The sequence below is a fragment of the Quercus lobata genome, chromosome 11 (assembly GCF_001633185.2).
Source record: "Quercus lobata isolate SW786 chromosome 11, ValleyOak3.0 Primary Assembly, whole genome shotgun sequence".
NCBI lineage: Eukaryota > Viridiplantae > Streptophyta > Magnoliopsida > Fagales > Fagaceae > Quercus > Quercus lobata.
The window spans coordinates 30,138,600-30,151,662 of NC_044914.1; the positions used below are offsets into that span (position 1 = coordinate 30,138,600).

General features: G+C 36.2%; 1 protein-coding gene across 3 annotated transcripts; it reads left to right on the forward strand.

Moving 5' to 3' along the window:
* Positions 1–7,450: 7,450 nt before the first annotated feature.
* Positions 7,451–12,223, forward strand: LOC115969305 (exosome complex component RRP41 homolog). 3 transcript variants are annotated; one of them, XM_031088928.1, is made up of 12 exons: positions 7,451–7,653; positions 7,741–7,787; positions 7,870–7,930; positions 8,018–8,056; positions 8,141–8,208; positions 9,774–9,852; positions 9,938–9,974; positions 10,520–10,636; positions 10,737–10,822; positions 11,462–11,551; positions 11,749–11,808; positions 11,918–12,223. In XM_031088928.1, exons 1-11 carry the CDS (start codon positions 7,600–7,602, stop codon positions 11,794–11,796), a joined length of 726 nt encoding a protein of 241 aa, XP_030944788.1. In that variant the 5' UTR covers positions 7,451–7,599; the 3' UTR covers positions 11,797–11,808; positions 11,918–12,223. The 3 variants fall into 3 exon arrangements, with proteins under 3 accessions (XP_030944788.1, XP_030944787.1, XP_030944786.1); XM_031088926.1 differs by having other exon boundaries at positions 7,452–7,653; positions 11,924–12,223; XM_031088927.1 differs by having other exon boundaries at positions 11,749–12,223.
* Positions 12,224–13,063: the final 840 nt, after the last annotated feature.

Here is a 13,063-nt window from a genome sequence, read left to right on the forward strand (position 1 = left end):
AAGTGAAGCCAAGATCATGTATCTAGATTTATTCAAAGGTTTGGGATTGAAACCCAAAGACCTTAGTAAGTACAATGTCCCTTTAGTCAGATTCAACAAGAAGACTATTATTTCCAATGGTATGATCAGGCTACCCGTCCAGACGGGAAAAGAGGTGGTGAATGTAGACTTCATTGTGGAAGAAGCTTACTCTCGCTATACAGCAATCTTGGCAAGGCCATGGCTTCACGCTATGGGGTCTATGTCTTCCACTCTACATGTAAAGTTGAAATATCCTACCGAGAGAAGGGTTGGAGAGTTATTAGGTTCCTCAGAGTCAACGCCCACCTCATAGCAATCAGTACCCAGCTTGCCAGCATCCTCAAATCAATTAGTACCATGTGAGGGGTTGGATAAGATTGTCATTGGTGAAGACAAGGAGAAGTACTTCCAAGTTGGGACCAAGCTCCCACCAGGCAAAAAAAGAGGAGTTAGTGAACTTTTTAAAGGGAAATTTGGATGTTTTCGCCTAGAGTGCATACAAAGCTCCTGGAGTTGACCTAGGATTCATATGTCATAGTCTAAATGTGAACCCAAGTGCAGTCCCGAGGAGACAACAACCTCGGCGGTCCTTCAAGAAACATGCCGATGCGATTAAGGAAGAGGTCTGTAAGCTCAAGCAGGCTGAGGCTATCAAAGAGGTTTTCTATCTAGAATAGCTGGCCAACACAGTAGTTGTCAAGAAGAAATCTGGGAAATGGAGAATGTGTGTGGACTTCACGGATCTCAACAAAGCCTGTTCCAAAGACCCATTCCCTGTTCCAAGGATTGACCAACTTATGGATGCAACCTTTAGCTACCCTAGAATGAGCTTCCTAGACGCTTTCCAAGGTTATTATTAGATCCCGTTGGCACTGTCAAATAAAGAGAAAACTGCTTTCCTTACACCAACAGGGAATTACCATTATCGGGTAATGCCCTTCGGCTTGAAGAATGCTAGGTCCACATACCAAAGAATGGTGACAAGGATGTTTAAAGCTCAATTAGACAAAAATGTAGAGGTCTACATTGACGATATGATGGTGAAAAGTAAGAAGATATCGGAACACTTGGCAGATCTAGATGAAGTTTTTATAGTACTAAGGAAGCATAGGCTTCGTTTAAACGCATCCAAGTGTTACTTCGATGTAGGGTTGGGAAAATTTTTGGGACACATGATCACTCACCGAGGAATCGAAGTTAACCCTGACCAGAATAAAGCCATCCACAATTTACATCCACCTTAGAATCCTAAAGAAGTCCAACTTTTGACTAGGATGACAGGGGTCTTGAATAGATTCATATCTCAGTCAATCGACTAATGCAAACAATTTTTCCAATTATTACATAAATGGAAGGATTTTTCCTAGTTCGAGGAATGTGACAAGGCCTTTGAGGAGTGAAGACATATCTAGCTCATCCTCCAATCCTGTCTAAGCTAGAGAAAGAGGAGGTCTTATATGCTTATATAGCTGTTATGTCACACGTAGTAAGTTTGGTCTTGGTACGAGTTGAAGAAGGAACCCAAAAGTCGATTTTTTACGTCCATAAATCCCTCCAAAAAGTCAAGCTTGATACCTTCCCCTAGAAAAGCCATCATGGCCATCATTCATGCCACAAAAAAGCTTCCACACTACTTCCAAGCTCATACAATCGTCATTCTCACCTAATTGCCATTACAAGCACTGCTTCGGAGATCTGACTACACTGGAAGAGTGGCAAAGTGGGGAACAATGTTGGGAGCATTCGACATCCGATATCTACCTCGGACGATGGTGAAAGGACAAGTCCTTGCTGACTTGGTAGTGGAGTTTACTGAAGAATTGGACCAGCTTGATTCCCAAGAGGTAGGGATGCCCGAGAAAGGAGTTAGGGTAAACACAATCTCATCTTAGCGAACCTGGGAGTTGTTTGTTGACAGGGCAGCTAACCAGAAGGGTTTGGAGATCAGAATCGTGATAATCTCCTTAGAAAGAATTACGCTAAAGAAGTATTTGAGATTAAGCTTTTCGACCACAAAAAATGAGGCCAAGTATGAGGCCCTCCAAGCGAGGTTAAATGCTATCAAGAAACTTGAAGGAAAATCTATGAAAGTTCATTGCGATTCAAGGCTAGTAGTTAGGTAGGTTCAAGGTGAATTTAAGGCAAAGGATCTAAGGATGCAGTGGTACTTAAACTAAGTGAAGCGTTTGCAGGCTGACTTCGAGTCTTTTACTTTAGAACAAGTACCTCGGAGTAAAAATTCTCATGCTGATTCACTGGCAACTCTAGTTACCTCAGCTGGAGAAAGCCTTCTGAGGATTATACTGGTAGAAAACCTGGTGACCCCTGTTTATGACAAATAGACCCCAATAAGGGTGAACTTTATACAAGCGGGCCCTAGCTGGATGGACCCAATAGTATCATTTCTCAATGATGGGACTTTGCCCAATGATAAAACCGAGATAGAGAAAGCTCATAGAAAAGCGCCAAGGTATTGGCTTTCAAAAGAGCAGAAGCTGTATAAACGCTTGTATTCAGGACCATATTTACTATGTGTCGACCCAAATTTAATTTAATTTCTTTGTTTATATAAATTTTCTGACTTGACTTTGTTTAAAAAAATTAAAATGCTGACGTGGCATTTAAAAAAGCCAAATAATTATTTTTAATAATTTTTTAATGGCTACGTTTGCACAATGTCAGCAAGTATAGCACTCTGTCTACCATGTAGGAGATTTTCGTTAGTGGGTTGACAGCAGGGACCAAAATGGAATTGATTTTCTTTTTTTAGGGACTACATTAGTAGCATAATCAATTTAGGGACCAAAATGAGAATCGGCTCAAAATTTAGGGGCCAAAAGTGTATTTTCTAGTTATTAAAAATAAAGGAATAAAAAAATGAGGATAATTTTATACTTTTCTTTTCAATGTAACTTTCTCTTCTATTTTCTCCTCAATTTAGAGAGGAAGAAAGAATGGTGGGTCAGGATGGAAAATTTTTATCCATCCCATTTTCTATTTTCTTGCTTTTCATCCCGATCAAACTTACGGTCAAAGTTCAAACTAATCTTAAGAGGGACCCCACCCTTTTGATAGTATATAAATTTATTACAAGACTAACTATTTGTCATTTCTTTGGAGGGGTACAAAATGTAGCAGACAACATGAAATGAATCGCTAGAAAGAATTTCTTTCTTTTTTTTCTTCTTTTTTTGCCTTCCTTTTTGCTTGGTGTTTGAGTTAGTGAAATAAATATGTTTGTATCGCATTTATTTAGCATATCAATCCATTAATAACCCTATTGTTATTTTTACAAATCAGTTCATGTTCAAGTGTTTAATTTTAATTATCACCGTGCACCCTTGGCGTAATGGTCACTCCACAAGTATAAGTGCTTGTGGGGTGTGGGAGGACAAGGGCCGGGGTTCAAGTCTCCAAGAGGGAGTTTTACACACATATACACTTAAATTAGGTTAAAGTAGAATTACTATCTTGTATAAAAAAAAAAAAAAAAAAAAAAATTTAATTTTAATTCATATCTAATATTTGACATGATGCTAGTTTGATTATAAAAATATGGCCTTTCATGGCCTAAAACCATTAGTGCTTTAGATGAGGTCAAGTTATAACTCAATCCACCTAAATGAACTCCTGCAAGTATGAAGTGCCCTACTTGAAACTCCTTCATGTAGACCCATCTAGGCCAGTCAAGCATTGCTTACTCCATGGAGGATAGTGATATCCGCTTGCCTCCTTGTTTTTTTTTCATTGAGAAAAACAAATGCAACCAATGATATAATTTGTAATTGGAAAATGTTAATAAATGCACTAAGGGAATTGGTTTAGGAACTATACTTAGAAATGTTTTTATGGGAAAATGATAAAACAATTAATGTTGTTGACAACTTTTTATGTTTCCTGTAAAAGTTGTGTTAAAATTTTTATAATATAGTTTATTAACAATTGCCTTAAGGGCACCTGTTAACATGACTCTTTATAATTTTATACTAAATTTTTCATGCAAAAACTTAATTGCCATGCCTTTTATTATTATTATTTAATAATCCGATTGCTAGGGAAGTGGGGATTTGATAATTCAATAATTGCCACGCCACTAATACAATGCAAATATACAAGACTCCAAAATTTTAAAAACAAAATAAATGAATCATAGTTGTCAATAAATAGATCACATTCCCCCTAAAAAAAAAAAATAGATCATAAAGAAATTTAGTTTTAACAGAAGATCAACCTTAAAAAAGAAGCGGCAGAGACATGGTGGAAGGTGGAGCTCGATGGGTTAGTTGATATTGGAGGCAAGCAAGGGTTTGGAGAGTGACCGATAGAGTGAGAGGATTGATCAAAGCTTAGTGGTCCATTGGGCGATGTTAAAGAAGTTGTGTGATTGTGAGTGATTGTTGAATGATGATAAGCAAAAGCACGAAAGGGAGATAAAAAGGTTTATGTGGTTTAGCTTGACAATCTACGTCCAAGGTGAAACGCTCGTAATGGCTACATATGTTCATTAAGCTTTTACTAGGAAACCCTAGACTAACCTTGGCTAACCTTAGACTCCCATGGTTAATTTGTTTATTCCACAAGTACATGAGTTTACAATTGGTTTGGGCTATAATATGTTTATCACAATGACGTTGAAGAGAGAGGAAAAATTTTATGTTGTTGAATCTTTAGTAGAAATATGGGTGAGTTAACTAGAGTTGGGTGAGGTTATTGTGGTTAAAATTAATCATGCGTGCTGCACATGACAAAACACATGCTTATTAGGGTATGTTGGAGCCAAACTTTGTCTTTTTTTTTTTTTAAATAAAAATAATAATAATCCCATAGTAACAATAGGAGACGGAGGAATCAAACCCTAAACATCTTTTTTATTACTTTTGAATATTTATGGCTTTAATTTGTTATTACACATTTAAACTATGAGAAGTGTTATCTCTACAATATGTTTACAATACTTTCAAAATGAATCTTAGGTTGTAAGTTTGTATGGGTTTTTAATTTGAATCTATCAAGTAACAAGTTGTCAACTTTTCACTCATAATACTTAAAAAATATTAAAAAGAAGAAAAAGAAGAAGAAGAAGAAGAAGTTTATAGGCGAAAACACTATTTTGGTCCTTACATTTTGGAATCACAATCAATTTGGTCCCTAAATTTTTTGTAACAATCAATTTGATCCCTATTATTTTCAACTTGCAATCAATTTGGTCCTTATCGTTAACTCAATAACAGAAAATGCCTATGTGGCACACGGTGTGACAGCTAACACACAAGATGCTGACGTGGTTAAAAAGTAATGTTTAAAAAATGCCACCTCAGAATTTTATTTTATTTTTAAAAAGCCACGTTAGAAAAACAAAAACTAAAATCTAACCTAATGATTTTCTAATAAAAAAAAAAAGAATGAATTTAAAAAAAAAAAAAAAAGTCAAAATTCCCAGACATTATTCTTTGGTTGAAGAATAAAATTCATCTCTCACTCACTCCCACAGTCCTACTCCTTCAATTCTCTCTCTATCATCTCAATCTCATTCCCTTGGTTCTCTCTCGTCTAGCTTAAATCAGCCACCATAGCTAAGACTCGTGACCACCATTGCTGACAGTGATGCATGATGGCGGCACCATAAACCGTGGCTGTCATTTCGTGTGTCTCTCTATTTGTTGTTTCTATTTTCCTTCTCTTTTTAATTTTTCTATTTTAGCTTTATATGTGCGTTTGGAGATTAGATTTCCATTTGTGTTGTAGGGATTTGGTGATCTGGGTTTGTTGTTTGAAAATGGGATTTTGATTTGCTCTCAAAAATGGTCCTGTGGGTGGATTTCAGACATGGGGTTTGTAAATCCATGGGTTTTTATTTGTGCTAGGTTTTCAATTTGAGTTTTGGGTTTCAAGGGAGATAAGGGCATTGACCATGTCCAGCCACCTTCACCTTTGCTGGATCATCTTTAACCTAGTATCGGACTAAGATGCCATATTTGAGTTGAGTTGAGGGTTGAATATTTGGAAATGAGTGTGGGCTTTCCATTCAAACTTCAGATTTGTTTCTCTCTGAATCACCGAATGGAGTTAAGGAACCAAGGAAGTGGTTGACGGGGAAGAAGATCATAAGAGCATCCACAACAGTGGATCTATAATTTTAACTATTTAGCACCAATAAAAGTTATTTTATCTATTTTACCTACACACATACTACAGCAGTGGATCTATTTTAGCTTTCAACACAATAAAATAATATAAACATCACAATAAAATAATATAACCACTACAATAAAATAATATATCCCACTGACCAAAAAATACATACACAACACCAACCACCTCTACCATCAGCTACAACCACAGCCACCACCACCACCACCACCGACCACAACCACCACTCTACTTTGGCAACCACAACACAACATAGAAAAAAAAAAAAAAAAAAAAAAAACCCCAACCACAATCACAATCACAACCCCATCGCCACCGGTCACCACAACCAAAATCCACAAATCCACTGTCAAAATCATCCACTACCACTACCATAGCCAAAATCAACCACCACCACCACCACAGCCACCAAACCCATATGAAAATACATTAAAAAAACAAACAAACAAACAAACTCAATCACAACAAAGAGAATAGAGAGATGGCATGGGTCTGATTGGAGGACTGGGCGGAGGCGTGGATCGGCGGTTTGGGGCTTGGGCCGATGACGTTGAGGCCGGCGGAAGGGCACAGACTGGGCAATGGGGCTTGGGGAGATCGGTGATGGGGCTTGGCATAGGTTGGTGGAATAGGTCGGCGGTGAGGGAGCTGGCCGGCGAGCTAGAGAGAAAAAAAAATTGAGGAAGAAAGAAGAAAGAAGAGAAGCCGGAGAGAGAGAGAGAGAGAAAAGGAAAGGATTATTTTAATGAGAGAGGAGAGAGAAGTGTAATAATTTATTTATTTATTTATTTTTTATTTTTTTTATTTTTTTTTTTTTTAGCTTTGAGCTACAGTGCACATCTAAAGATAGATGTGCACTGCTACATCATGGTTTTTTGGTGTTTGAGAGCTAAAAAATATCATTATACCTATATAGCACCATTGCTGTGAATGCTAGGCTTAAGGATAAAAAATACCTAAATTTGCACCCAGATAACAAACTCGAAAAGTAAAGAACTTTACCAATTATTTGGCTTGCATTTTTGTTTTTGGTTGCTAAAGAAAATTCAAGAAACTCAGGCAGTGTTCCACATTTTTTTTCTTCTTATTTTTAAATTAAGAGTATTTTTTTTCAATTTAATGCTGAGGTGGCATTTTTTTTTTGGTAGAATAAAAAAAAATAAATAAAAAAAAGGACGAAATGGACTATAATCCCAAAATGTAGGGATCAAAAATAGTGTATTAGCCAAGTTTATATTAATAGCAACGGCGTCGTTTAAAGGAAAGATTTTTAGATTAGATTGTGTGGTTTGTTGCCCTGGCGGCCTTTGCTTAGATTTGGGAATTTGCTGGAGTCCCACCACTTCTCTTCTCTTGTGAGTTCCCGTTGCAATCCCCAAGCACAAGCACAAGCACAAGCTTAACCTTGGCTGGTAGTAGAGAATAGAGATGGAGTTTGTAAGCCCTGAAGGTCTTCGATTAGATGGTCGCCGTCCCATGGAAGTATGTTATCTCTCTCTCGCTTTCGTTTTCGCTTATTCTCATGGAGTTTGTTCATTTTTTTTTTATTTTTTTATTTTTTGACGACAGATGAGACAAATTCGAGCTGAGATTGGTGCTGTAGCCAAAGCTGACGGGTACGTGCCTTGGGCTTTCTGTTTCTTAAGAGTCTGTGTTTCTTAACTATGCATGCTAATGCTTTTATTATATCAATTTCAGTTCCGCCGTGTTTGAGATGGGTAACACCAAAGTCATTGCTGCAGTATATGGCCCTAGAGAGGTGCATTTTTACTTTTTTGAGAAACCCAGTCTTTGTTTATTTTGCAATCTGATTCATTTTTAATTAATAATGTATGCTCCTTTGCAGGTCCAAAATAGGACTCAACAAATTAATGACCAAGCACTGGTAACTCACTTTTCTTTTTCTTTTTTGTTTATAGATGCATTCGTCGCTTTCTAATCGTATTATTCGTGTATGTTCATGTTTCAGGTGCGCTGTGAGTATAGCATGGCTAATTTTAGTACCGGGGATCGCATGAGAAAACCAAAGGGTGACAGGTAATCCTCTTTTTTCATTGTATTAGGTCACCTATTTTGTTACATTGCCATAATTCAATCAGTAGGTTTTTCCTATGAAGAAAGCTGCACGTATCGTCTATACATAAAAAGCGAGCGCTATTATATATGTTGTTTTAAATGCATAAAGAAATTACATTTTGTAAACTCTGATTCTTAGGGGAGTGTATTTATCTAATTGTAGACAGGCTGAATAATTTGTGAAAGTCTAAAACTATTATTTGTTGGTAGTTTGATGAACTAAAATTGTGTCAGTACGGTATTCATAATTTTGAATAAGTTAGGACTCCATCGACTTGTCTCTAGAAGTACTATTCGACATATTCATTATAAAAATAAATAAATAAAAAATGAGAAATGCCTACTTATGCATCACTTTTACTTGGAATACCAACTTATATAGTTGACAAGCACCAAAAACTTGTCTTGATTTTAATCATCCAAGAGGGATGGAGATATTCTACGCTGCCTTTGCTTCTGATATGTGTTGTAAGGTTAATATATGCTTTAGCTTGGTGGCAGTGATGTAGGGAGGATGATGGGATGTGATATGAATTAGAACTAAATGGGATGTGAATTCCTTAGAACAAATTGATAGGTGGTTAGGCACCTCTACAAAGAACACAAAGTTCTTCAAGAATATCTCTCAAATGCTTATTTCATTCACATGAAAAAAAAAAAAAAAAAACCTTATTTACCAAGTGCTTACATTCTCCTACTGATACAAGTTGTTTGGCATTGACAACCTCTAGATGGTTGACATGTGTCTAAATCCTATTGGCTGATGCTTAAGCAATCATCTAAGTAACTAATTAGTTACAAGAGGATTAAGATATAGATACTTGAAATGCCCTGCATCAGGCAGCCTGCTTGCCTCCTATATAGATCACAGGAGGAGATGCCATTAGAGCTGGTGCTCGTAGGCTTACTGGAGTTAAAGCTTTTTGTGAACTATTTCTTTTTCTGCTTGCATGCTCTTACAATTGGCAAGAAGGATGAACTCCCAGTGGCCAAAGAGAGAGGAGGAGGATGTTAATTGACAATCCATGATTCTAACTTGTGTCTTTATCTACTTTGCGCATAAATTTCATTATTCCAGTTAATAGTATAATTTCCAGATCGTGATGCTAGGCATTCAGATTATCTGGTTTCACTGTAAGAAGATGTTCAAATTGAAGAATGATATTGCCTTGTAAACTTGTATAACCTTGGCAATGGTATTACTGTTCTTAATGGCTAATGAGGCTACCTATTAGATTTGTAATATTTTTAATTTTTTGATTGGTTGAATGGATTCAAAGTAAATATTTTATTGGCCATTGTTAAATCCCTATCCATCATGAAATTTGATGCATCACCAAAATCAGAATACGACATGCATATGAATGATCTTTTTTAGATAATTCGCTTGTTGGGGAGGGGGGATTTAAACCCTAGATGCCTCCATTGGAAACACTAAGAGGTGTTAGTTGAGCTACAAGGTTCTTGGCATGCATATGTTTGATCTTTTGCTCTGTTGTTGATACAAGTTTTTTTCTTGCACTCAGACGATCCACGGAGATATCTTTGGTAATTCGCCAGACCATGGAAGCTTGCATATTGACACATTTGATGCCTCGGTCTCAGGTTCTGTTCCAGCATCTTGGAAACATTTCCTAAATGAATATTTAATTCTTAGTTCTTTTCTGAAACCTTGTCTATAATCCTGCAGATAGATATTTTTGTCCAAGTGCTCCAAGCAGATGGTGGTAAGTTGAGATTCAAATGAATCCCTATGCACTGATTACTCCCGACCGATCATCAGCTCGTATCTTTATCTTTTTAATTAATTCATGAATTCATGCCCTTTCTGTCTCCCTCATTTTGTGTTTGTGTGTGTGTGTGTGTGTGGGTATGCTTTCATTTATCTTCTGTCCATTTTATCTTTATAGAAGGTCTTATTTATTTCTTTTCTTTTTTAAGATAATGGCTTCTAGAGAAGTTACTATGTAAGATAATAGATAGAAACTTTGGCACACATTCTTGTTGTAAGATGCATTCCCATATGTGTTTCATGCCATTCTTAGCCAGTGTTTGGTTAAGAATTAAGCTGCCACTGCAGACGCTTATTGTTAATAAAAATAATAATAATAATAATAATAATAATAATAATAAGAAAATAAGGACACACTGTAAGCATATATGGAAGACAGCTCATGAGTCTGAGTACATAATACCAGTTGAATATGTAATCAAATGGACCTAAAATGTTATGTTGAATTCTACTCATGAGCTGGGAATTTGTTTTCTGCAGGAACTAGATCTGCATGTATAAATGCTGCAACTTTAGCCCTTGCAGATGCTGGGATCCCAATGCGTGATCTTGTTACTTCATGTAGCTCTGGATATCTCAATAGCACTCCTCTGCTTGGTAAATTTACATGCCTTTATTTTTTTTACTGGTTTCTTGGTACATCTACATTGTTGCTGTTCCAAATGAATTCTTATTTTGAAAATTGTCATACAAACAGATTTGAACTATGTAGAAGATAGTGCTGGAGGTCCTGATGTCACCGTGGGATTTCTACCTAAGTTGGACAAAGTGACTCTTCTTCAGGTTACATTTGAAAATCAACTCTTATTTATCCTTCTCAGTGCCTCTTACAGGTCTAAAATTTCATGATGTTTGACATAATGGGCTCATTCAGTGCTTTTGTGCTTTTGAAAGTTTCTGCATTTGGATTTCAAAACAGCTCTGAGCCTCACATATAAAGAAATTGAAACTCTCTCTCTCCCCACTTTAACTTTTTTGCCTACATTTCAATCCCTAGCCACCAATTGCTGAACTGTTTTTGGCCAAGGTTTATGCGATATATGCTTCTCCCATGCCTGTTTGCCCTACAAGGATTTGTAATGTTTAGAACTTGTTTTAACCTACCTTGATTATTATACTGATCTATTTACTCAACCTGAGTATTTGGTATTAGGCTTTTGATTAATTGCCTTATTGATTTGTGTGATGCAGCTTTTGCAGTGTTTTTGAAGTGTAAAACTTATTTCCCCTTGAAGTTTGGGTGATGTTTTTGAAATTTTTGCAGTTTATTAGTTTCAACAGTTCAATTAATACTGATCATTCTGTGCATCCCTATTACTTTGCCATTAAGGGTTTTCCTTGTTTGATTTAGCAGCATAACCCAAGAAAGGTAAATATATAAATATATTTTTTGGAGCACTCATGTCTTTTGTTCTCTTGCAGATGGATTCTAAGTTACCAATTGACATTTTTGAAAATGTGATGCAACTTGCAATTGAAGGCTGCAAAGCAATAGCAAATTACATTAGAGAAGTAAGTACATATTTTTTTGTTTTGGTAGCCAATGATAATGCTGGCCTTCACACTGTTTTTGATTTAGTTAGAATATATTGAGTGACCTCTGTACTTGATCAATGCTGAATGACATCTATACAGAGGTAATATTGCTTCAATTGTTTTTTTATCAGTCATGAGGATTTATTGGATTTTTCTATTGGTTTTGTTGGCAGATAATGCTAGAGAATACCAAACAGCTAGAATATCGCCGGGGTATATAGTTTATAAACATGGTAAGAAACTCAAACTCCTTGATTTTCAATGGAACTAGACATTTAATTATGTCTCAGGTCTTAAATTTCTACCTGCAAGCATCTCCTTTCTAACATTCTTCCTTGGAAGCTTCAGCTTGGCTTGATCATCATTAGACTTCAAGTCTGGATTTCGGAGTTAACTGCACTTGTTTCAACTTTTAATTGATCCCCGCTTGTGGGATTTTGGCAAAAGCATGTTTGCCCAATTTTTGCCACATCTCTTGGAAATGTTGTCTTTCTTTTTTGGGGCCATACCTTGAGCTTGATCTAGTTATCCCCGCTAGTATTTGAACCATAAATTGAATTTGTGTCATATAGAATTTTGATCAAAAGTTGGTAACTTGTTAATGTTGAACCTTTTTGGTGCATATAGCGTAGAGTTGATTCTGTTCCATTCCTTTCCCTTAATGAATGGTTTTTATTTAGCATCTCTCTCTCTCTCTCTCTCTCTCTCTCTCTCTGTGAATGATAGTGGGACCTGAACTGACTTAACGAAATCTCCTGCACCCAATTGCTCTGTATGGCTTGATCGTCTTGGATGAAAATAGTATACTAGTGTAGACATGAATGATCCACTACGATGAATAAAGCATTTCATTTTGCTAGACCTTTTTGTTTCAACTTTCAACTAATGCAAAAGTCCGTAAAATATCAGAATTATACAGTCTGCAAATATATTTTAATTTGCATGTGGGATTGATTTGCATACCCATTATCCTTGGTATTAAAAGAATGAAACATATGAACGCAGCAGTCATTGCCAAATTGGGTTGGAATATAATCAAAAAGGAAGATAAGATTGCATTAATCTACTTTCAGCCAAATACCTAAAGGGGAAACAACTTTGGAATGTTCCAAAACCAAAACAAGGATCTTGGGTGTGGAAAATGGAAATCAATTCTTGATTTAAAAAAAAAAAATTAATAAAAAAGAAAAAGAAAAAGAGAGTTATTGAGTGAGGGGGTGTGTTAGAAATAGAGAATGAAATTGCTCTAGATGTTTGGAATTCTCCATGGATCCTATTACCCATTACATACACAATACAAAAATCCACAGCCATTTAAGGTCATGGCATTCAAAACTCATGCACATCGTCAACATTTCAACTCTATTACAACTATTTAATATGACATAAACACTATAAAAATGTGATTGTATGATTATATATCTAAGAAATGAAAACTTACTACCGCACACCTTTGACGCGATGATTACTCCACAAGTATAAGTGCTT

Coding starts and splice junctions, on each gene's coding strand:
- LOC115969305 (XM_031088927.1), top strand. CDS start 7,600: ATGGAGTTTGTAAGCCCTGAAGGTCTTCGATTAGATGGTCGCCGTCCC. Junction 9,975..10,519: donor AGTGCTCCAAGCAGATGGTG/GTAAGTTGAGAT, acceptor TGTTTTCTGCAG/GAACTAGATCTGCATGTATA. Junction 10,637..10,736: donor CAATAGCACTCCTCTGCTTG/GTAAATTTACAT, acceptor TCATACAAACAG/ATTTGAACTATGTAGAAGAT.